Genomic DNA, 26,197 nt, shown 5'->3' on the forward strand with positions numbered 1-26,197 from the left:
TTTACGTCATTGGGAAACCTTTCTTCAAGTATGGAACTTCCAGCAAATACATTTAAACAGCAATTTCCATTTTTTTTTTAAAAACAAGGAAAAATAAATATTATATAATTAATCATGAGTAAAATATCCCTTTTTAGTAAGATAATAGTTATTTAAGATTTTCATATAAGCTCTCATAAATATATACGTGGTACATATTCCTTTGCACCTGATTGGTTGTCCATTGATCAAAATTTCGAGGGCCAAGTAAACACCAGGGAGCGGCAGAATTAAAACTGGACGTAAGAGTGAGAATTATAATCCTCCCAATTATTGTTAAAATGGAATAAAGTGCCATCTTGAACACAGAAGATATTGGGAGAGAACATTGCCAGCTTGTAATTACTGTGACATTTGATGTATGTTCCTTTTTGGTTCGAGCTGAATTCTCCCGTTAGCTTAGGCGTAACGTTTAGCCAAGCAGACTAGGCCCACCACGTCTAAGTTATATACTATTAATTTATATGATAACAGTCTAACGGTTGGTAGGCCTAGCTTTAGTTCGGTTGGTTTAGTAGTAACGGTAGGCCTAGTCTAGGGTGACAAACACTTGCACTACACAATAGGCCTTAGCTTATGAATAGAGTTATTTGTAACTATGTCCAAATCAATACCATTCATGATTCAGAGTTATTGCAGCACTGCTTAGTTAGAAGGCCGTGGCTATTCTTACGACTAGTCGTAACAATTATTTATAAACTATTCTTACGACAAAGGCTAATTCAAGCGCAGTAAAGTAAATAAAGCAACTGCGCATGTAGTAGGGGTAACTCTAACCCTAAACCCCAATCCTAACACTAACCCTAACCGGAAATTATTGTTACTCCTGGTCGTAAAAATAGTAGGATGGTGACTTCGAAGTTCGGCCACTTAAGACTTAAAACACCCCAAAACTAAATCTTCTGGTATAAATCATATGAAAATATACTTCATATGGTGGGAGAATTTTGTTATAGTACGATACACGGCCAAACTTTCTTTCCTGCAGACTGTTTTCACGTTGTTTTCCAAGAAGATTCTTCGTGATTGTGGAACTGGTATTTCTTGCTAGAGTATTGCGAAGTTCGGACACGCAACCCACAGTGTGGCGCTGGTGATAAAATTGGTGGCGCAGTTGCTTTTTCAGTAATTATAACAGACTTCATAGATCTTCGTCATTTTATTGACAAATATGTAAGTAATTTCTTGCACACAGGTCATTTTGGAGAGAAAATATCTGTAGCTTCGTACTTTTTGGTGAAATTTGGCCCTTCCTGTAGGTTTTCATGGTGAAAATCATGTATTTCTTAGGGTGCCCGAACTTCGCAGTATGCCGAACTTCGGCGACTTCGCAATACTGACTATACTCCTGTCATAAAAATAGCAACTGCGCATGCGTAATCGGAAATTATTCTTACGAATAGTCGTAAGAATAGCCACTTTGTAGTTAGAAACAATTATCAGGTCTTGAGTAAATTAAGTTTAGTTAAAGGCGGTGGCAAGGCCAAGCCGATAAAATATATTAAAATGTTTGTGGGAACTAGCCCTATGTTTTCCCCTTACAAAAAGTAGATGTAGGTTAGACTATTTCGAACGGTACACCATCACTTCAGCATTGACGAAGCACAGAGAATATTATGGTGAAATTATTACCAAGTTGAAATGAAATATCACAAATGTTTAGATTCCTGTCACATCAGATTAGGCCATTGAATTTGCCCCAAATTCCTTAAACTGGGAGTGTTTTTATTTTTATTTTTCACCGTGGCTATTTTTACGACCAGGAGTAACAATTATTTATAAACTATTCTTACGACATCGGCTAATTTCCGGTTACGCATGCGCAGTTTTAAATAGTTCAACTTTGCTAATTTCCTGTAGGAATGTCATAAGAATAGGTCATTACGACCATGTCGTAAGATCAACAGGCCATCGTTCTGTTATATTATTTTGACCAAGATAGTCGTAAAAATATGTGCATGGCTATTTTTCCGACGGCACAGCCAGTGGGGATATTTGTGAAAAGATGTTTTTCTTATAAAATGTGCTAAAAAATATTGAAAAGAAAAGAAAATACAGCAAAGCTCCAGAGTGGGCATGACACTGTACATGTATATATGATAATCAAATATGTAGCGTCAATCACTCACTCACTCTGTCCGGGCACTTTACATGTTGGTTCCCGAAGCCGCCACAAGGGTCGTGGCGGCTTAGGAAACCGAAATGGGGAAATCAGCTAGTCTTTATGCAAGGCTTGTGCTTTCTGCCACCATGAACGCAGGCATAGTCAATGGAGAAGTACTGTATTGTAGATCTGATTTGAATGTTCTTTTAGGCGCCCTTTTCAGGGGCAGCCCCGACTGTGCGGGAACATCTTGTGAACAAATTTACGGAGTTCACCTTCTCCCACTTGGTTATGGCAAAATTGAGGGATTCAAACGAATCAAATTCAGCTCCCTCTCAAACCTCCAACAACTCGGCCATGTCTGCACACTGTTTTTATGTACAATGTTGTTACTAGAGCATGTACAGTCTCATAATTCCTCGAAAACACATGGAAAACACACGACACCTGGAAGTACAAAAATAAAGTAAATTAAATAAAGCAACTGCGCATGTGTAACCAGAAATTCGCCGACGTCATAAGAATAGTTTATAAATAATTGTTACTCCTGGTGCTTAGGTAGTAAAAAAAGCCACAGTGTTTATTTCACAGAAAACTGAATGCACATGTATTGTCATTTTTAACTGCTAAAACACTTTGGAAACATCCAGTGTATATAACTTGGTAGAAGATACCTAGTTATTCATTTAAAAAAAAACTTATTTCCATTCATTTTGTTAGAGAAATGTCACTGGAGGTTGGATTTGATGTGTCACTATCATGCATCATTGAACTGGTTTAATACAATAAATATTGACCATGTTTTCTTAATTTCTTTTGGCATGTGACCACCAGTCAGAAGCTTTTAGCTCACTAATTACAGACTAAATAACTGCTACTGTTTGTACCATAGAGTAGTAGAATAGTATGTCATCAACAATGCACGTTAATTTACCAAAGTATTGATGGCCAAGTCTGCTCACTTATGGTACATACTGTACTACATGATCGATACAATGCCGTTTTGTGTGTTAACAAACTACAAAAATATTCATTATTTAATGCACTCTGCCACTCTCTCATCCCAGAAAAATATTGTTTGGATAACTAATGAATAGCATTGCTCAAAGTGTAGTACTTTTTGAAGTAAAACAGGTCAATTTTGGATGAAATTTCTAGAGCTCTGTTTCCGGTGGAACCTAATAAAGCATGGATAAAATTCTGTAACTTTGAAGGACAACAATTAACCAAAGTTTAAGATCAGAAACACTGCCACTAACCACTGTCCTTCAAGTTCAAGAGAATATTTGAACACTTAGCATTGTGAATTTTCAGTATACCATCCTACATACTTCTGAAAGGTGAAAATGGGAAGTAACTTGATTGGTTTAGGCATAGACTTGTGAGAGCTACTTACCTGATCATGGGTTAAATAAGCATTGCTCGGGACTCTGGTCCCTATGTTATACTTGGTTTTAAAAGCAAGTAGCACTAGCATTTGCAACTGATCAGTTTCACATGATCATGTTTGCTTGTTACACAAATTTGATGAAGACAAGAGCAAAATGATTTATCTGTATTTATATTTCTTTTGCATTCTCAAGCCAGACTCAGTAGTCATACTTTCCTATTTTACAGAATTTTCATCATGAGTTCATCAACAAAGACAAAATCTCTTCTGACTGAGTTTGATGAAATCTGTAATTTCTCAGCCGTTTTATCGAAAGGATGTGAGACAGGTATTTACAGCTTATTCATTCATAACCTAGATCTGCTATCGTCATCAGTTTCTATTAAACTCTGTGTGGATTAACCTATCAGCATTAATTTTGTTGTTGTAGGTTTAACAAAGCAATAAGAAAGGAATTCATGTGCTAGACTTGGAAGGTTTCTGTTGTTGCACATCCACTTATTATCCAAACTTGCAAAGTTGTGCTACCGTAATAGATTGTATGCTTTGGACCAATCTGTGTTGACACATGCATAGTGCGTGTACTCTCTGTCTGTGCCTCTATCTTCATAGGTCCAAATGTCTTAAACCTTATAAACAGGGGCTTCATTAGTCGCACTTTCAGGTCTGTTTCAAGTTGGCAGAGAAACAAGCAACACTACAGTAGTGCATCCTGTATGCTGCATTCTCAAACTTGAAGCACAGTCCAGTTCAGTTTAATTATTTCAATTTCACACATAAATCAATGGAGAAGGCATATGATACCAAATTACATGGCACAGTACATATGTACAGTATTTCATGGGCACTAAAACAGTTTCACAGGACTCATACATCATAACTGCAAATGTATGAATATTAGTGTTTGCACTGGGTATCACTATTGGGTAATATCATGGTAAGTGCATGGTACCTGTGTCTGAAATACAGCCAACTTGACCATGCAGCCAAATGATTGTTATATGCAAACAGCAAACGTATATAATACGATTTTCATTCTCTGTTTATCATTCAATAATGGGTTTTATGGCTTCAAGACAGTTTCACAGTTACAGTTATTTCACTCGTGAAAATACCTAGCGTTGCTATGCATAGTTTTTCTAGTTCTGACGTCATGGTGGGTTATCGGGTATCTGATTCTAAATTGACTAGGTGATGCAAGTACCTATGAATATTCATTCATTTATTTAAAACTATTGAAGTAAATTTTGAGATCAATTTTCACCAATGCTTGTCCAGTTGTACACCTGTAAATTGTTTTACTGACTTGTAATCAAATGTGTGGTCGTTGGGGTATTGAATGAGGCCCAAAAAAACCTTGGATACTCCTTTGTACCCCAGAATTTATCAAGTTTCTGAAGAGCCAAGAGTCTTGTAGAAAGAAATGGCTGCAAGCAGAACAGGGCCAGGCACCTCTTCATGGTACTATCGCCAAACAAGGGGCTGATCTCCGAACACTGGAAGTCAAGCTCAACCACACAAGGTAAGGTAGAAGTTAGAAAGTTAATTGTGTCTAAATAGTTAATGCTGAATTGCAAGTCACCTCATATTACCAAATTATGAAGATTCTTGAGTGTGGGATAAAATTGACAGAAATATATATTTTACTGGTCTCTGGAAATCTTGGTTTCAGCTCTAAATAAATCTTAGAATTTCAGAAACATTTCTTGCACATGAATGGTAGCTAGTAGTACTCATACCATACCATACGTATATGTACAGTATAATGTAGGCCTACAGGCACAACATGATATAGGTCAATAATGATATTATTCTGGATTGTAATAATCACATGTAGCGAGGTGAACGATTGGCAGTATAGTATTTACTTAATTTCTATGACTGAGCAATTCATTCAACTTAGACTGAGGTTATTTTTACTCTATTCTTTGATAAGGATGTTTCCTACTTGATATGGTTTTTCTGCAGGAATCAACTTGACATGGAGATGAAACGACGAATGAAAGCAGAAGTGGACAAGGAGGAAGTGGTATGACCAGGAAGTTAACACAACTTAACAAAACTTGTAACATCTCATTAGTTGTATGTGCAGCTGGCCAGGAAGTTAACACAACTTAACAAAATCTGTACCTTCTCATTAGTTGTATGTGCAGCTGGCCAGGAAGTTATCACAACTTAACAAAACCTGTAACTTTCTCATTAGTTGTATGTGCAGCTGAACAGCAAGTAGGGTTAAATATTAACTTCATAGGTTTCCATGCGCTCAGGTAGGATGGATAGACTAGTACTGTACATTGAATGTGTATTGGCTCAGCTTAATACTATGCAAGACTGCCTGAAAAGTGAGAGTGTCAATCTTATGCTGCTGCGTGCTGAAGGTTATGTCCACAGGGAGTGTGTGTGTGTGTGTGTAGATCCTTATTTCAATTACTCATGACATGCTGATGATCGACTATTTGTGAGGTCATAAATATGCAACAGTTTGATTGGAATCTGACTTATTAACTCTTTTGGGGAGGAGTGATTAAATTTTAACTTGCACCAATTTCTTAATGTGACAACGGGTATGTTACTTCAGTTGTATTTTACTTGCATTTACATGTTTGTTAAGCCAAGTGTTGCACACTACTCCAGGGATAGTAACTGGATGCAACCTGACCATCTTAATGCAGATTATCAGGGATCGCCAGGTTGAGTTTGTGTGCTTGTAACCAGGTCTGATCAAGGTTTAGCCAACTTTAACTAATGCAGATTTCAGTAGCGGTACTGCATGTTGCATTTTCCAACTACAACTGCCCAGTTTTAATGAATGTTCCATATCGTGGAGAATTTTTTTGCATGTGACCTAAACAGGCACTAGTCCTTAAAAGAGAAAAGTCATTCATAGACTAGTGCGCGGCTCTGGGTCTTGACAACATTGGAAAGCTAGGTCGCAAAAGTGGGTTTTGTGTTGCATTGTCGTCCATTAGGAAGTGTGCTTCACTTACATTACAGACTCTTAACAAAGGTGGTTCAGTTCAGTGCTTCACTTTAATTGCTTATGTTCTCTTATCAGGAACAGCAAGTTATTCTCATCAGAGAGCTCCTCACAGACAACAACATGTTTGAAGGTTTGTCACAGAAGGAACGACAAAGCCTTGCGTTTCTCAGTCAGAGTAACATTAACCCCAATCCTTTACCCAGCTCGCATAAGAGGCTCTCGGCTGTCCATGAAAAATCCGCAGATATCTTATCTGCCTCTGATCTCAGCTTTGACCGAACTGATGAAGATCTCGATGTTTCGTACCTGAGAGGAGGCAAGAAATGGAGGAAGATCAAGGTAAGAAATATTGAGATAAACAAGAAATAGTTTATCATATATTGCATTGCAAGCTGCTGTGCAAATAACTTCAATTGTTACACAACTGTAAAGGTGCATAGGACTTTAGGACTTGTAAAACCACCCTTAGTTCTAGGTTTGGACACCTTATTTATGCAACTTTGTGAAATTATGCCAACAGGAATTGGAATATTGGTTAGATATGTACATTTCATTATGGTAATAACAGTATTGGTGGATGTAAGTATTTTAACAGAAGGGCATGGAAAAATCTGTTAATAATTTATTCAATTAAGAGCAGAGAAATATTGAGGCCTTAAATGGATATTTGTCATAGTGGCTCTGTACATTCTGAATGGGCACAACATCAAATTTGTTTGTGTGGTTGTATTTTCAAAGATTTTCACTTTATTTCTGGAGAAAGTAAACATTGTAAAACTTCACTTTTGGGTGTCATTTGGTGTGTTTGAAACTTTGAAGCAAAATTTGTGAGTACATGTTTTGAACAACAGTGTTTACCTTGTATTCCATTTGTTTATTTATTATTAATGTCAACCCTTTTTTTTTTAAAGAGACCCAGTGCACCACCATTTGAAGAAGACGAAGATTTTGATTCTCCAAAGAGGGCCAGAATTGATCAAGAGGTTTGTTCAAAAGTCATCTGTATCCCACCTTTCCACCCTCATCGCCCCCACCCCCCCTCCCCCATTCTCACATACACACATGCACACACAATCTTATCCAATGATATGTCTTAATGATGGGAAATGCTCTCAGGTAGTAGTGAATGAAGCTTTGTGAATGTTAATATAGTCAACGCTCTTTTTTATTTGGCACAATGCTAACCACCTATGTTGTCAGGTAAGTCAGACTGGAGACCACATTAGAAATCATTTGTTAATGTTGGATATTTCTCCTCAGTCTCAAAGTGCAAAGATTTGGTCTTGTTTGTCTCAGATATCAGGAGTTGGTAGGGTGTCATAGATTAGCTTAATGCAACGTTGAAAGGTGACTGATATTACCTTCTCTACTCTCAAATATGAACTTGCCGTAACACTGAGAAAGCCTTGTCATCAATTCATGTATGTTATTAAAAGAAGAAACATTTCTGTTGTTGCTTATAATAATTAGAACTTTTACCTGCAGTTGTTAAGATGAGGTAAGATAAATTTTATTAAACCCCACAATGGATGACTGAATGCTCGCATAAAACAGGCAGCAATATACAAAAGTATATAAAATAATATTAAATTATAAACACATGTACAAACAATTCTAAAACAATACAATGGACAAGGCAAGAGACCAGAACTGTTCTAACAAACAGGTTCTGAGTTAATTGTATAGTGGCAAACAAAGATGGAGGGGTGGGGGGGGGGGAGTACAGCCTACTGGGTCCTGTCAGTCATTGTCAAAATATTACTGAACTTATTCAAACACAAGGTAAACAGACTTTGTGTATTCTTTGAGAGAAAGAATGAAGCCTCATCTTTCAGTCACAAAAACGTATCCACCTAAATATCATTTTCTCTTTTAATTTCAATAGGTGATTATTTTAATTTACGTCTCTTTTCTATTCTATTCTAGAGAAAGTAGACTTGTTGCCTACTGGAACACATCCCTCACCCACAATAACTTTTCTCACTCCCCCATGCCCCCCCTTCGTGCCCCTCACCATTCACCTCTATTTCCCACTCTTTGCAAAACTGCACAATTTGCCAATGAATCCTAATGTTAAAATGTAGCAAAGTGAGATTGATAGCATAACAATCCTTCCATTTGACTACTTGAACAGACTTAACCTCATCTACTGTACACCCTGGTCCCATATTGACTGAAACCAGCATATATTCAACCCACACCTGATGAGGACAGCTTGCATTGTATGGATGACACCATAAACTCATTGTGAAATCGTTGCAATCATTATTTGTCTTTTACTCTGATTGGTTTGCATTTTTTGGCAACAACCCTGACTTTGACCAATTCAATTTTGGACTAATAGCCCGACTCAAACTGCTTCTTTGATCAAACACCTTGGATAAGATGCACCATTATCTTAACACCTTGGATAAGATGCACCATTGTACGAGCAGTGCAAGAAGAGAGCAACTGGGGCAACAAAGCGGATTTATTTATCTTATTTTGTTATTTATTTACTTATTTTTGCCCTCCTATTTCTTGGTGAGTATAATGGAAATTATGCGTTATTATTTGAAATATCTCTGTTAATATTATTATGCTGTCTAGATTTGCTTCAAATTTTTTAAAAGCAAGCACAAGTTAGTTTTGGAAATTTCAATTTGGGAAAACTATTGAAATTGTTTCATGAAGAAATATTCACTTTTATTCACAGGAAACATCGGTGGTCACCAGGGTATCCTTTTCTAATAATGGCCCCATTCGAACAACAACAGAAATAGAAACAGGGGCAAAGCTGACAAACTTTGATAGGGCTAGTCCACCAGCTAACCGCAGACCTCGATCCCGAGATAGACTGAGGGAAGGTAAGATGTGCTGCAGAAAGCACTTTTTGTTACTAAAACTTGGAAGTAGCTGGTTGCATTTAATTAATAAAAAAGATGACAGAACGAACTTGAATTACCCACTACCATCAGATCTGAAACTCTGAAAGCTTATGCACTGTGCTGTACAAGCAGAGCCGAAGAAGCATTCCTTCATGCCCTTAACGAGCAGCAAGCTGGTAATTAACATAATCTGCTCATGATAGTAACTTTCCCTACTACTAAAGTTCATTGGGCCTAGGTACATCTGCTACTAATCAATTCTATAGCTGTCCAAGTGCTGCATGCCATCCTCCTTGTCTTCAGAATTGTATGTGTGTGTATCAGACCTTGGCTATTACTGGCTGAATACCACAGTGGATTGCCAGTAGGGTGAAAAAAAAACATAAAAATGGCAGTTTTGTATTTATGCATGTAGACAATAATAACTGAAACACATGATAAGTTGGTGAACAATCATCCAACAATAATCTTTCTTGTGTGTGTTGGGGGGGGTGGGGTGGAAAGCTAGAGGGGATTGCAACAGTAGGAAGTTTACGCTTTTATTCTGTTACACATTTGTATTGATTTGCAAGTACTTTAAACTTCTAGTTTCTGCAGTGAGCGATAGATTTCAAAGTGTAACACTAGATGTCAATATCACCATTCTACTTAATGCTTGGTATCTATTTTATGACCTTCAGGTATTGTTGAGACAAATGATGCATTCTGGGAGGCTAACCCATCCTTCCAAAATGCCCTGAAAGCTGGACGACAACAGGAGGAGAACGTTCCTTCCAAGAGTCCAGTCAGCAGGTCTAAGGGACCCAGACAGCATGACTTCTCTACCAAGACAGTGATCAAACCAGAAACATGCTTCCCAGTAAGTCAGATATAGTCCAGACGTTTTGAAGGATTAGATATGCAATTCACAAAAGATGTTTCATACGATCTAGCTCAAAAAATGTTGGTTGATGAAAATGTTTGTTTCATCTGAAATTTAAGAGAGAATTTAATCATAGAAATATGCAGAGCATTCTTGTTTCATTGTTTTAATGCTGTGTTTGCTTGGTACTGTGTTCCGAAAGCTGAAAGAAGCTCTGTATTTTCCAGTATTAATTTGCTACCGTTAGACTGAATTTTGATGTGATTGAAGCACAATACATAGGTTCTTCAAGGTAAGAAAAAGAAACTTTTGGTGTTTCTTTAGATGTTAGGAGACAACGACACAAACTGGCTTTGTCTATAAATTATATTTATAGCCTAACTTGACATTGACACAAGTTCTGACATTCCAAATGATCATGTTTTCATTTCAGTGTGGAAAGCGTATCAAGTTTGGAAAGTATGCCATGAAATGTCGAGGTAAGTGTAGTTATAGTAACATCAATCTTTAATGATCACTTTGGGAATAATCTAATGGTGAATGTCTGTGTAACACATTTATAGGCTCTTGATTTTCTCCCTCATGTCCCAATGGTTCATTTGTACATAAACTGCTCTATATCTTTGCAATTCATAGCAACTTGACCATTCTGCATATCATCTTGCTATGTGATACTGGAAATATTATTCTCTGTCACTTAAAGCAGCTAGTTGTGTTTGCAGCTTAAAACTTTCTAGTTTCTTGTATTGCAAATACATGGGGGCAAAAATATATTGTAAGTGTATTGATTCTTTTGAATAGATCTTTAATATTTTGAATATATTTAAAATTTCATATCATAATACACTCTTTACTGACTCAATGGCAAGTGCACTAGTGTTGTATTATGCTACTGTAGAAGGAAATTCAACTGTATTCTGTAAGTTGAGTGTTTTGAAAATCAGAGTCATTTTATTAGTTATTGATATTTTGATAACAAACTGCTTCAATCAGTGCAAGGTCTCAAAATTGAGGTCAAGCAGTTGGTTGTTTCCGATATCAACTGAGCATCAGTTACTTCTTGCTCACAAATTGTTGTCTGGTATTCCCAAGGGTATAGATTTCCTCTTTTAATTTAAGTTCTACTTACAAATTGAATATTATCTATGTAAGAATAAGCCTAATCCTCCAATCTCTCTTCAAGAATTTAAAACTGCCTTTAGTAAGAAGGATATCATTTGCAGTCAGCTCTCTTTTTATAGGGTCGCATTACTTGTTTGGTTTCCTGTTTGATATTTCTTCTTCGTAATGTTTTACTTCTCAACGTTGTGCAAGTGGCGATCGTTATATTTGAATAGTATTATTGTATGTTTTGTCTCTGCGATTGCACTGTATGTATTGATATTGTTATGTACTATTAAGACTAAAGATAAGAAAATAATAAATTGTTTGGCAATGATTGAGTTGTATTGTAATACTAAAGAACTCACAAAATTATCATGTCTATTTGTATAAATGTCAAATGAGTCAATTAAAGAGATGAAACAAAAGCTGAGCATCGGTTACTTATCGCTCACAGATTGTCGTCTGGTGTGTCACCCAGACTGTAAGGACCAAGCCAACTTGCCATGCATACCCGCAAGAGGCACTCCAGGGAAGAACCAACCCTTGGAACTAGAGGAGGTAGCCCCCACTACCCCTCCTTTGATCCCTTCAATAGTGGTAAGAGTTCTCTTATTGTCACCTCTGAACTTCCACAGAAGGTCCTTACTAAATGTGATTTAAGACAACACTTAGTATCCTGTGTCAATTCTTTGATTTAATTTAGGCTGAGGCTGGACTGTTTCACAGTTGAAACAAGTTCACATCCTACAGGGTTTGAAATTTGTAAGAAATAATTCCAATCAGAAGCACAGGTATACTCATATCAGATTGTTTGAGGTTGGAAATATTCTTTTTGCTGAATGGCTTGTTAAAGGTCAATGGACACCTAGGAACAACATTGCCCTAATCACTCTACTAGGCATTAGAAAATGAAAACTCCCACCAAAGTCCATCAAAGACCATTTCACAGTCTTTTCTTAAGTCTAGTTTCATTTATGAATAAACATGAGCTTATTATGCACATTGTCGATGTTAAGGGTGTGACTGCTTAATTTTCTGTAAATGATATTCCTCTGTGTTTACAACCTTCGTTTCAAGGACATTGAATACATGTTTGTGGCAAAAGGCAAGTTTTTGAAATGTTTTATTGTCTTCTTTGAGAAGAGGAACATCACATTATTCAAATGATATATGTGGGCTTGTAATTAGGGGTTAAATTATTAAAGGCTTAAATGAGAAATTCTGATGAGCGCAACACTCTTACGATATAGTTTGCAGATATCTAATAAGTATTCCCAGATTTGTCAATACTTCAATTGTGTAAATCTCGGAAATGAAAGAGAGCTTTTCGAAAATTTCAACAGATTTTGAATGAGGTGATCACACACAACCAATGTACTGAATATTCATGAGGCAAATTGGATAGCAGTCCGAAGACCTATCTGTATGGTAGAATCTGTATGGATTCATTTACTGTTTATTTGGTATTGGTTTGTATGACAAAGAAATAGATCAGGATGTTGAGTAAATCTGCCCTTTTAGTGAACAGACGACAATCGTAACGATAATTAAAAGCAGTCTTAAATAAACCTGGAAAAAAAAAGTTTATTTGAAAGTGACACTTGAAGGTCTGCAGTCAATGGAGGAGACATGCAACAGACTTCATATCTACAGATAAAAGACATTTGCGTCAGCAATTCTAAACTCAAAGAACTGGGCCTAAACTCAAACGGGAATCCTTTCTTCATCACAGATTCAGCTGATAACTGAAATTGAAAGACGAGGCCTGACAGAGAAAGGACTTTACCGTGTGCCTGGATCAGAGACCAGCGTCAAGGATCTGAAGGAGAAACTGCTACAGAATCGAGAAGCCAATCCATTTGTGAGTTTCATTACGCTGCATCAAAATTATCTGCAGTAATCATATAATAACCTGAAACATTTATATTTTCAACCATGAAAGATTGGTGTTCTGATTATAGAAAGGTACATTTTTTTCTGTGCTAAGTTCATGGTCTAAACAGCTAAGAAATTAACCTGATTTTGTATGTTGTATTATCCTCAAGATTGTGCAGTTTGCACAATGTACTGTTATATTTTTTGTTAAAAAAATGCTCCTTATCCATCTTCTGTAGTTCAACTAAGTGTTCTATTGATTGTTATTGTTGCTGCTGTCCTGTGAGGCTAGAAAGTAAGAGAGATAACTGTTACAAAGATGTGAAGATCTCTCCAGAATTAGTTCATAAAATATACTCTGTAAGAGTTGGATTAGGGGATGTGATCATCACAACAAATGAACTATGACATTTCATTGGTTTATGTTAATGTTGCACATCATTTCTTCAAATAGTAAACAATAACTTTAATGTAATAACGAATGTCTCTGTTAGAGCTTTGACTTATTAGTCTTCTGCCTTTCAACTCTTTTGAACGATCTGGTTGATTTGAGATTCCACTCTTTCTCTGACAGGATAAGATATACGACATCCACGTCCTCAGTGGCACTCTGAAAGACTTCCTTAGGAAACTAGCCGAACCGCTTGTGACTTTTAAGCTCCACCCTAAATTTATGGAAGCTGCAGGTTAGTATTAGATGAACTCCTCTGGATTCTGATTCTTTCCAGGTTCTTTTTTACTTGAAAAGTTGAAATGAAACAAAATAGATTCTAGCCCTACAATTATTTCCTTTGTAGGCAACTAATAATTTAAGAAGACTTGAATCATCTTGATCATTCTATCATTGGGATTTAAGAGTTGGTTATTGTTTGGTACAGCCATAGGTTACTAGGGAAAAGTGCTGTTATGCAACTTTAGTAACTTGCTATATTTTGTTTATTGTTTCATACAGTAACACATTTTTTTTTGAAAACTCGAAAATTTGTCATTCAGAGGGTAACAGTTTCATTATTCTTGGCTTTGTTTGCCTATAAGGATAACTCTTCTCCCTGAGGTAAACAGTGCACAATTGTTTTAGTTTAGTAATTTAATAATGTTGGGTGGGGGGGGGGATACATCAGCTAATTCATTGTTTCCTGCTATTTCTGTGGATAAAAAAATATATGAGATACTGCATTACAGAGTCTGACTAACACCTCTAAGTAAAGTAGTTGTTAATGTATACTAATGGACCATTATGTAAAGTTAGATCACTCATTTTGGTAGAGCTTGGGCCTCTCAACCGCACTTTTATTAATCCCAACTCCAGCCAAAGTTGGCTTTGCTTTCTTCGAAATATGTTTACAGTGTCCTGGACAGGTTTCAGTTTATCCTCTTCTTCACAGATGTACAACTTTACACATATTCTGTTCAATGGTTTCCTACGTCCTTTGTCCTTCCTACTTCTTGTCTACAAATATCGCATCCAACTATTCCTTCCTCCTCTCACAGATATTAATGATATCGATGACAGTTTGACATCAATCTATCAGGCTATCAGTGAACTCCCCATGGTGCACAGAGACACGCTGGCTTATGTTGTCCTCCATTTACAACGGTTAGTCTCACCCTCAGGCTATCCAAAGAACCCTCTTTTTTAAAACATTCGACTAATCAAATCTATAGTTGGCTTGCATTCAAAGGGTTTGAGTAGATAACTTTGGTATGAATGCAAGGAATTAAGAAGACATCTGATTTGGTGAGGTTCTATGACACTTATATGACATTGGATCAATACTCTCTCATTTCTTTGGGAGGGGGAAGGGGGAGGGGAGGGGGAGAGTGAAAACAGATTTTGGGCAAAGTTGAAGTGTATCAGAGTTGTTAATTTTATTTGTCAGTGCGTCTGTTACTTTGAAGTTGTCTGTCAGTCTCTTTTACCGGTGTTCCATTTCTTAGAGAAGAGTTACTGAATCATCAGATTAAGGGGAGAGGGGGTGGGGGGGGGGGTTTGTAGGGCAGGGATTTTGGGCAAAGTTGAAGTGTACCAGAGGTGTTAAATTGATGCGTCTGTTATTTCAAAGTTGTCTGTCAGTATCTATTACCGGTGTTCCATTTTTTAGAGAAGAGTTACTGAATCATCATATTAATGAGAGCTGGGAGGGGGCTGTATTGCAGGGAATTTGGGCAAAGTTGAAGGGTATCAGAGTTGTTAATTTATTTGTCAATGAATGCATCTGTTAATTTGAAGTTGTCTGTCAGTATCTATTACCGGTGTTCCATTTCTTAGAGAAGAGTTACTGAATCATCAGATTAAGGGGAGTGAGGGGGAGGGGGGTTGTAGGGCAGGGATTTTGGGCAAAGTTGAAGTGTACCTGAGGTGTTAAATTGATTTGTCAGTGTTTCTGTTATTTTGTTCTTGTTTGATATATCTGTCTGTCAGTCTTGATTACCAGGATTTTGTTTTCTTTTTTTTTCAGAGTTGCTGAATCATCAGATTGTGGCATGCCAGCATCTAACCTTGCCAAGGTGTTTGGTCCTACCGTTGTTGGACACGCATCCAAAGACCCTGAACCCATGGTCATTATGAACGACACCCGGCTCCAAGCACCGGTAAGTAACCCTACCTGTAGGTAATATAACATAAGGCTTCTGAAATCATACTTACAGTTGGAGCAGTAGCACCAGTAAGCAGCCCTATCCAGTAGCGTTGGGCGATATTTGCTTTTTAATGTCACGATAAATAGTTCAAAAATTATCGCGATACTTCGATAATTTTTTCTTGTTGTTTTTAGTGTGTTCGCGAACACACTATAAACAATTGCCGATTTCCCACCGGTGTTTTCACGCAGCAAACACACCGAGCATAATGGCGTGGGGTTCAGGGCCCGCCTTAGAGCCCCGTTGGGGTCAAGGGGTGGAACCCCTTGTGGGGGTCCAGGGGCGAAGGCCCCCGGAAAAGTTAAGTATTTTTGCGTGTATGTCGATAAAAAATTCGCAATTGAGGATTCAAAATACCGACTAACTTTATGAATTAAAATTGTCACGAAACTGATGAAAGTTTTAAAATGACAAGTTAGAGTAGCTATATTATGTGATAAAATGAAAAAAGAATTAATCTGTCTTACAATCTGTCTTAATCTGTCTTTACTTACAAAACTGTCGATATTATGAAACAAACTACGTTCGGCAAAGCCCCGTTTCTAGACTGCCTAACAATCAGTTTACAACTGCAGTGTTTAACCGTACTTAAATATCACGGTAGGGTAATGTGCTTCAAATTTTCGCAGGTACCTTGCAAAACAACCCCCCTGTCTAACACCTGTTTGTTAACATTTTTGGCACGGTTCCAAAAATCTTTTCATGGAGTAAACTTTTTTGGCTCCACCCTAGAATTAATTAGGTCAGTCAGTAAAGGATCCGTAAAGTTTACCTTAGACGTTCAAGGAAAGAAGGTAAATATCCCCGTAACATTAAGGTAAGTAAAACACACCTCAAGCCAACCGACTCCTCCGCATGAACAAAACAAACTATTCCCCATGATACACGAGGCACAGTCTATACCATACAGACATACTGTAGCACGATATCAAGGCCCCAATAGCTACAGTATGGCCATCTTTATGAAAGTAAACCTTGTAATTCCATGTTTTAGGCCACCAGGCGTGATTAACTTAATGCTAAATATTGTTTCCATGTCATTGTAGAAATCGTCAACTTCGCAAAATACAATTAGTTGTGTTTTTGTTGTTACGTGAGATCCGTAACGGACGAAGTGGTTAGGCTACTTACTATACACTTAACTATGGTAGGATATTATTATTTGGGAAATTCTAGAAAATACTTTCTTTCCCCCGCTTTACACCATATGTGGTCTTCTGGTTTATTCATAAATGGGTGTACTAGAGCCTTGTTTACATGACACTTGTTGCATTTAGCACGATATGCCAGTTTCGCGTGAATTTCTCGAAAGTATTTTGCTCGATCTTTCGTAAAATTAGAAAGGTGTACCAACTTACTTTTCGTACACAATTGGTAATTTCTCTACTGATTTTCAGAGTTTTGTTCTCTATACAGTCAATGTTGTAAAGAACAGGTTTTCACGAAGTTCAAAAGTCAGTAAATGAAGTTGATAAAATATTTCTTTTCAACTTTCTTAACCATGGAATGCTAGAATAACATTTACACATAAAACGGAGAATTTTTTTTCTACATCTATTTCAAATTTCTTTCACAAGAAATTATCGTCATTTGTTCAATCCTCAAAAAATATCGTCTTGAAAAAAGATTATCACGATAATAATATTTTTCGATATATCGCCCAACCGTGTTGGTAGCCAGTTAGTAGCCCTAGTTGTAGCCAGCAAATAGCCCTAATTGTAGCCAGTTAATAGCCCTGTCGGTAGCCAGTAAAATAGCCTAGTTGTAGCCAGTTAATAGCCCTGTTGGTAGCCATTAAGTGCTACAGTTGTAGCCAGTAAATATCCCTTGTTGTAGCCAGTTAATAGCCCTGTTGGTAGCCAGTAAATAGCCCTGTTGGTAGCCAGTAAATAGCCTAGTTGTAGCCAGTAAATATCCCTATTTGTAGCCAGTGAATAGCCCCATCCATAGCCAGTAAGTGGCCCCAGTTGTAGCCAGTAAATAGCCCTGTCTGTAGCCAGTTAGTAGCCACAATTGTAGCTATTATGACACCTGTGTACAAAGCAGAGGTGAATAGCTGTTGGCAATTTTAATGAACCCAGGCTCAAACACCAGTGAGTGTATATCGATAATATATGAATGTGTTTCCTTCGAAAATTTCAGGTAATGGAGAGGTTTCTCTCAATCCCTTCTGACTTTTGGAAATCATTTACAAATGTGACAGCAAATGGACCACAGGAACACTCTAATGTGATAGCGAACCCTAACACTGGAACTCCTGGTGCTGGACAAGGAGGTAAGGACATTGACCTTTGGTGGTGACTGTAATTAACAGAGGTCATTTCATGGTTTTAATCGACTTATCATAATTTAACATTGTACAACTTAAGTGCATTCCTCACCGGACACTTTTAACCCCATCTAATCAGAGGGCTGCAGTCAGCTGCTAATTGGCTAATTCATCTGATGGCAATTAATCCTTCCATCCAGACTGTTTTATGCAAATTAGTCTGGGGAAATCATCAAGTTGTTTGTATGTATTTGTATGTATTTTAGATCCTCCTGCAAGCAGGAACTCGCAAAGAAGCCATCATTGGCTTATCATAGCCGCAAGCTGGCCGTAGTCAGTCTCTTACATTCATATTTAACGTCCATGATTATGAATTGTCAACAACTCTGTAACTGGACGACATACATTAATCTTTGAGTGACTCAAACGGTGTATGCTTCATCATGTAGTTTTGGCAAATATGTAATTTTGGGTAGATAACATTATTCGTTGCATGCAACATGTCTGTGTGTGTGGAATTCATGTCATACTGATTAACTTCTTTTTGTGCTAACTGTCACTGTTGTCTATTTACAAGAACTTTGCATTACAAGAGTGATTGTTCAATAGTCCAAAGTTTTTATCAGTTGTTTATATAAACCAGTTTTCATGAAGTGTTTTATTTTGATTGGATATTGTTGCATGTGTCCCCTCACATCACCTTAACTCCATCTCACTGTCTCCAGTCTTGCGTATGACTCACATGGCCTACAGTGTATACAGTTGCAAGGTGTTATATGTTCCATTATAAGCACAGGTGAACCTGTTTCATTAGTAACACACTATCAGAATTAGTTACTTGAGTTTCCCAATACCTCATTCTCCAGAAAAATATGAAATTGAGCCGAAGAACGTCCTTCGAGTAATGTTTTCCCTCTTTTGATACGTGCATGGACTTGACTTAGTTTCTTTTCCAAATATTCATAGTTGAGGAAAAGCAGCAGTTCATTGTAATAACTTGACAGTAAGATAAAACATTCTAAAATGATTTAACCTGGCAGGACGTGGACAGACACACCTTTATAATGGAACATATTGTATGCTCTTTAATCAACTAACGTTTGTTCTCACCGGTGTATTTTATCTATCGCACGACCATTTTATTTCAGTTGGATCATACTCTTACAGGAGCTATGGCAGCATGAGGACAAAGCCTCCACCAGGTTGGCATTAATCTGCATAGCTTGATACCATTCTAATCTCTTGTCTTCAGTGTGTAACACTAGTGACCACATCAGGACTTCGGGGGGAGGAGGATGGAGGGGTTAGCACTATAAATTTAATTGACCATCCACATAATCATAGCCAGATTATCAAGGAGTCAATGTACCTTCAGGGCTTCATGCAAAAAAATGAACGGTGAGATGGACTGTTTCACTTTGAGTCATAATGATTGTTTTTTAGCATTATTTCGATTGATGACTGAGACATATGGCTTGGTCATATGCAACTACTTATTGGTCAGCGTGTTGAAAAGAGAGCCAAACATGAGTCATCATATAATGAGAACTAAACTCTTCTGCAGTGTAATACACTTTCCAGTCAATCTCAGATTGTCAATCTCAGTGGGTCCCTCAGGGCCTATGGAAGTGTGTTATCTTTCATCTGATATCGTCCATCTCTCAGGTGGTCCATTGTCCATCTTTAAGATGGTCCATCTCTCAGATGGTCCATTCTCCATCTCTCAGATGGTCCATTCTCCATCTATAAGATGGTCCATCTCTCAGATCATTAGTCAGATGGTCCATTCTCCATCTCTCAGATGGTCCATTCTCCATCTCTCTCGGATGGTTGGTGTTAGAGGAGGAATGTCAAGAGATTACAATGTTATCAGTCTGCCTGCTACTTTAACCTTACTACATAAGATATAATCTCATTTGCTTTTCAATCATTCTGCAGTTTACATAAATCAGATTTTCGTACATCTGGTACTGAATTCTGAGTTATTTTGTTCCATTAATACAGTCCTTTGTGTACAGAGTTTTATGGAAATTATCAACATTGTATTTATGGAGTCTCAGGTTGGATGAAACGGCTCCGACAACAGATAGCTATTAGCAGTTTTATGTTTGCTAACACTGCTGTGTGATTTGCCATCTTGCTTTCCATTTTGCATTTCATCTGTCGTTGGAGATCTCAGCTGACATTAACTAACACTCGCAGGCCCATATCCAGGTTGGAACAAAGGGCAGTGTGCAGATTTCTATGGCAACGTCATGTTTAATAAAAAAGAAACTTAAGAAGTTACAGGCCACAAGTATTGTGTTACTACTTAAAATTGTTGGTGCCCCTCCTTAAATTGGTGGTGCCCCTCCTTAAATTGTTGGTGCCCGCCAACTCAGAATTCCTAGCTACAGGCCTGCCCACTCTTCAGTAGTATTGATAACTATAAACTATTGTTTTGTGATGAATTTGTCACAATCTGATAGCATCATTCTCAATTCATGCAAATAATGCAGCCCTGGATGTAAAAAAACAAAATTAGTTTTAAAGAAAATGGAATACCATCCATGTTGTTTGCTATTTCTAGATCTCATTGCATGCCATCACACAATATATTCTGCCTTGCCTGGGCAGGTTGTTTGATTTCTAAAGAAAGATAGGAGAACATTTAAAAATGTTTACAACATTTACATATAGGTATGAGGAGCATACAAGACAAATTCCACACATAAAAGTGTTAAATAATTGTAATTCAAAATAATGAAAATTCACGATTTGAATATCATGTTCTGATTAGCTTACCCAAGTTTTCATCATGTACATAGACCTATCTGCCTTCAGTTTAGTGGTAGATACTTTGGGTTGGGTGGAGGAAGGTGGGGGGGGGGGGGTGGTAGACCAGGTGTCAGATGCTGCTAAGGTTTTGCATTTTCACTTTGTAGCATAATGTTGCAAATTGTTATCTGAATGTCATTATGCTGAAATTGCAGTATTTCATGTTTCTCAATTCATGTGTTTAGGCATATGTACTGTGCTCATTTTTTTTTTCTTGGTTATCTGTTCTTTTTATTTTAGGAGTTAAGATACTTTTGTGATGATTAGACCATCATTCATTACTTAAAATCCTTCCAATAAAATCTTGCTTGCTGTGAGTGATAAAATTAATAAACAATTGTGAGATCTGTTGTTGTTGATGTCATGATGGAACTTTATCATTGGTGAACATTCAGTATGTATTCCTGAAGCTACGACTCATGACTAAATTGTCTAACATTTTATTTACTATTTATCAGAATACTTACGTCCAACTACTTCATGAGAATCAGGTGTTCCTATACCCCAATGCACAAGTTACAGTTCAGTTGTTAAAATACAAAAACCATAAAGTGATGCCATATTCTGCTACCCAGCATGAGTAAAATTTGTTAATCTACTCTGAACAGAATGTTCCACCTTGGAGTGGTCACAGTTATGTTACCTGGCATCTTCATTCCTAGAAGTTGAGGGACCTTACCATCAGCAGCATGGCCTTTGTTACTGCAGTGGCCCATTTTGCAGCTCAATATTGTAAACATTAATATTATTATTATTACCATTGTTATTACTGGTACTATAACCATTATTATCATTACAATTGCGTTCCTCTGTATCTCAATAATAATAATAATACTCACTTCTCATCATCATTTATCCTCTCTTTGCTCTTCAGGATACACCACCATGCTTGGTCCTGTTGGTACCCCAGGGAAGACCCCAAAGAAAACCCCATCCAGCTCCTCTATTGGCAAGGCTAAATCCATCCTCACAAAAACATCACTAACACCAAGGTACTATGATTGCATAGTTTAATCTATTTATCCTCCTCCCTCATGCACTAACTGCTGATTACAGGGCCTAGTAACGACATGGTTTGACTTCCGTTAACAGGAGTCTCTCTTAGAGTGTGGTTACCTCACCTATAACCTTGGTGTGGGTAGTCACCAATGATGATGATCTTGTGTTGTACAGCCAGGCATATTGGCTGATGTTAATTTACATGTAGTGTTAATAGTGTCAGCTCACGAATGTATGCTGCTCCCAGACATCCCTCTGTTCTGCCCTCTTCTAAATAATTTGAATATTTGCATATTTCTCTGGTGGCTCTGTTAACCAACATTTAAAGGTCTGCTGTATAGACCCCAACTATAGCACACTATCATGGAAAGTGTCTTGGGATTACTTAATCGACCTGCCTTGGTAGTAAAATGACCTCTTTTTACCACCTAGTCTGCAACGCCTGCCACATATTTTTTCTTGTATGAGAGTCTTTGTGTGAACGCTGTATGACTAACTACACTGTAGACATGAACATATTTCCACACAGTGTTTACACAAAGAGCCTTAATGGTGTTAGTAGCTATGCAGGCTAATTACATGCTGTTTCCTTACATATTTTCAGATTTGGCTCAAAAAGTTACAGCAGCAAAAGAAAAGCTCAGTACTTCTCCTCGCCGACGCTCAAGTAGATTCCAAAGCCGAAAATCCTATGAGAGAAAGAAGGGCAGAAGATCCAGTTTCCTTATGACCTGGGTTTAAGACACTTGTCAAATAACAAGCTTCAGACTTTAGTTTGAATTCTCGATTGAAGAGAGAGATGCTAACTTCAAACTGTAATTTTTAACCATATTTATGGCAACAAGCTAGCAGTGGAATTGTGTCATAATTCCATCTTTGTACAGAACGTCCTTCATATCAATAATCTATTAACAAAAGCAGTGTACCATCGCTGATTCATACACTTATCTTCATGTTAAACCAAAATAATTAATAGTTGTAGTGGATGTATTTAGTTCTTCTTTGAAGTTTGAAGAATTTCTGTCCATGATTTTATTTCGAGGTAGCGTTGATTTCAATCACGTTTCATTGAAACTCACAAATATGTACAGTTAAGTTTATCTCTTTTAAAAAATCAAAGGAGCTGTTTTCTTTCTTTTTTATGAAAGCTGAAGGTGTTTTGTTTTTTTTGTCTTCTCCATTTTACTTTGATGGTGTAGTAGATCTGGTGCTAGTAGAGGATCTCTTTTCTTGTATATATATATAGTTAAAGTAATTGCTGTATTAACACATTACTTCAAACATTTAGTGTCAGATTTGGGGTAAACATATCTGCTGTCACAATCAATAGAGAAATTAGGAATCAATAGGCATTAGGTAAAAGGACTTGTTATTTGATATGGAACTAACTATTTGATGAAAAGTAAGAAATAGGATAATTATTTGTAATAAAAAAGAGATTGCTGCAGGATATGGTTATTAAACATTTGTGAGATAATTGTTGTTGTTTATCTGTTGGTGTTGCCATTATCAATGCAATGTAGTTCAAGATTATTTAATACATCTCAAATAGAGCCCTGCTTAAATACAGCTATGGCAAAGAAATAATTTTAGCAAAGAAGTGGGATGGTATGCATCAAGCCATATACCTATTGTGTGTGTTTCTTGTATCAATCACATATTGCAAGTGTTCACATGAAACATTCAACTATAGATATCATCAGGTCAGTAGGAGTGACAGCACCTGTAGTGCCTATGCATATTCATTAATGTACCATGTTACTTAATGTACCATGTTACTTAACAACAATGGTACCCTGTAGGTATGACGTGCCCAGTAACAGCTCATCACTATGGCATCATCCTCCAGTCCCAAACTCACTACAGTGTGCTACTTAACCAAAATATATCTTAATTTATACAGAATTTTTTTCCGCTTCGGGTAATGAGAGCTTATGCATTCCTACAATCGCACAATTGGTAGTTTTTAATTTTTGATAAGTTTGCTCAATTTTACTGGGAATCATTTGTAGTTACTATGCACTTTATAAATTTATCAATGTGTTTTTGTTAATTTTTTGTATCAGCAGTATGCCTAAGTAGCAGATCAATGAAATAATGAGGGGCATTTCTGTTTGACTTATTTAAGGCAAAGATTGTTGGTAAAAGGTTAACTTCTGGAAGTACTCATTCTGCTAAGTCATCCTAAGTCCAATTTGAATTTACACTTTTTAAATCACTTTAATAATAATAACAGTAACATTTCATCAATTTCAGAAAGTAAGTAGTACTCTTAATGATGTAATGTAATAGCTGCACAATTTGGAAATTTGTTACAAGTATTTGGAAAGATCAAGAAAGTAGTGGTTGTAGTCTAACATGATTGACTGCCCCTCACCAGTCACTATGTAACTATGGCAGCTGTGCAGCGGTTATTACTTAATAAATGTGGAAATCAAACAAGAAAATGGTATGCAGCAGTTACTGTGATATTTTACAGCTTGTATTATGTTCATAAATGTTAAATGTTTTGAAGAAGAAATACAAAAACATTACCAGAATAAACTTGTAATTGTGCTTTCTTGTGCTCCACGGTTCTTCATTATTAAAACAGAAACAGCCATAAAGACCTGCTGCAATTTTCTATTTTATTTACAAGCAATGCCTTAGGAATCATAAAAGCTTATTAAATAATGATACTAAATAACCCTTACAGAACAGCCAGACTTGCATAAAGACAAAAAATATTATTTATAGCCTTAATTGTCCTAAATTATTCGGCCATAAATGGACATGGTTTTATTCCTCCTCCCTGCTCCAGTTGACTAAGTGATGCCTTGACTAATAAACAGCAACATTAAATAACAAGATTCTTATGTGCTGACCGATTACTGATTACTGAGCAAGTTCAACATCCAAGCTTTTGTGGTTATCATGTCATGGTTCTCAGACCTATATAAATGCAGTAAGGACTTCAGCACAGATTGAGTTGATGGGTGCATGCTTTCAACATTGTCATGTTTTTACCTCAAACAACCTTTGACCTTCACAGCAAAGAGTAGGGTTCACAAGGTTTCAGATTTTGAGCTCTGTTGATGTCAAACTCAGACATCTACCAGTTAGGACAGGATGCTTGCACTCACCAAGGGGCATGTACATAGCATGTATGAACTGCGACCAAGCAGCACTTTGATCTCTGTTGACTTCAAATGACCTTTGACCTCCACCAATTTCATCAACAGTGTTCTTGCACTCACTCAAGCTAAATCTACATACCAAGTGTATAACTTCAACAAAAATATGTACTTATCTTGTTTTAAAGGTTTTTAGACTTTGACCTCAAATGACTTTTGACTTTCACAGAAAAGAAAAGGGTTCTTGTACTCAATCTGACAGATTCACATACCAAGCAGGAAGATAATCCACTATGCACATTTTGAGTTACCAGTGTTTACAAGCAGGTGTCACACACTCTCAATCATCATCGCATAGATAACGTTTGCCTCCCTCGGGCAAGGAATAAAGAAAAAGAACTCCCAGTTCACTAGTCATGTGTGCACACATGCAAGAGGTACTAAAATAAAATGGATTTCTTATGAAAATGAATTTCTTATGTAAAATATAACAAGAATTTATTTCCATCGATTACCTTGTGTTTCTAAGATTGAAAAAAACTCACACCAAGAAGACTAACCAGATTCATACATAAATTGGTTATCAGGTACATAAAGAAGTTCCTGGTGCAATTGGCATCATAGACCAGTTAATACTAAACATTAGTGATAATAATTACCCACGACTTCAAAAGGGACGTTCAAAAAAAAAAAAAAAAAACATTTTCGGAAATTTAAACAATAAGCAGTAAACATAAATGACATTAACACAAAATTTATAACTTCATCAAAAAGAAGTGAAACCACCAAGGGCTTCCAGAGTAATATGGACAAACTTGAACATTAAAACAGGTACCATTAGAAGAAAGTGCATATATATAGAACTCTCGTGCCAGTACATGGAAAAAGAAATGTTTCTTGCCCATTAAAATGGGTGCCATGTTTATAACTATACTATATTATTATTGTAACTACAAAGACAAAAAAAAATTAAAATGACCTTTGTAAAGTTCATCAATGGGGAGTCATTGTAGATATACTCCCCCACCCCCCCCCCTCCTCCCTCCACAGTGTGATGATGACACAGTGGTCCTCAACTACAAATCCTTACTAATATTTAACCAGTTGCTGAAGTTTCTAGGTAACCGGTATCACTTGT

General features: G+C 36.9%; 1 protein-coding gene across 5 annotated transcripts; it reads left to right on the forward strand.

The window, feature by feature from the left end:
• The first annotated feature begins 175 nt into the window (after positions 1 to 175).
• LOC139959048 (rac GTPase-activating protein 1-like) lies at positions 176 to 24,490 on the forward strand. 5 transcript variants are annotated; one of them, XM_071956582.1, is made up of 18 exons: positions 176 to 398; positions 3,761 to 3,861; positions 4,914 to 5,055; positions 5,502 to 5,562; positions 6,589 to 6,852; positions 7,425 to 7,496; positions 9,209 to 9,359; positions 10,061 to 10,239; positions 10,676 to 10,721; positions 11,801 to 11,943; positions 13,079 to 13,207; positions 13,796 to 13,907; positions 14,713 to 14,818; positions 15,681 to 15,813; positions 18,004 to 18,136; positions 19,279 to 19,332; positions 21,822 to 21,939; positions 22,551 to 24,490. In XM_071956582.1, exons 2-18 carry the CDS (start codon positions 3,771 to 3,773, stop codon positions 22,615 to 22,617), a joined length of 2,001 nt encoding a protein of 666 aa, XP_071812683.1. In that variant the 5' UTR covers positions 176 to 398; positions 3,761 to 3,770; the 3' UTR covers positions 22,618 to 24,490. The 5 variants fall into 5 exon arrangements, with proteins under 5 accessions (XP_071812683.1, XP_071812685.1, XP_071812684.1 ...); XM_071956583.1 differs by having other exon boundaries at positions 242 to 281; XM_071956584.1 differs by lacking the exon at positions 19,279 to 19,332 and having other exon boundaries at positions 182 to 398.
• The last annotated feature ends 1,707 nt before the right edge of the window (positions 24,491 to 26,197 follow it).

The sequence above is a fragment of the Apostichopus japonicus genome, chromosome 18, assembly GCF_037975245.1.
Source record: "Apostichopus japonicus isolate 1M-3 chromosome 18, ASM3797524v1, whole genome shotgun sequence".
Lineage (NCBI taxonomy): Eukaryota > Metazoa > Echinodermata > Holothuroidea > Aspidochirotida > Stichopodidae > Apostichopus > Apostichopus japonicus.

Bases quoted from the DNA above. Each gene is read 5' to 3' on its own strand.
- LOC139959048 (XM_071956582.1), top strand. From the start codon at position 3,771: ATGAGTTCATCAACAAAGACAAAATCTCTTCTGACTGAGTTTGATGAA. The intron at 5,563-6,588 runs GTATGACCAGGA...TTCTCTTATCAG, and splicing joins AAGTGGACAAGGAGGAAGTG to GAACAGCAAGTTATTCTCAT. The intron at 9,360-10,060 runs GTAAGATGTGCT...TATGACCTTCAG, and splicing joins CCGAGATAGACTGAGGGAAG to GTATTGTTGAGACAAATGAT.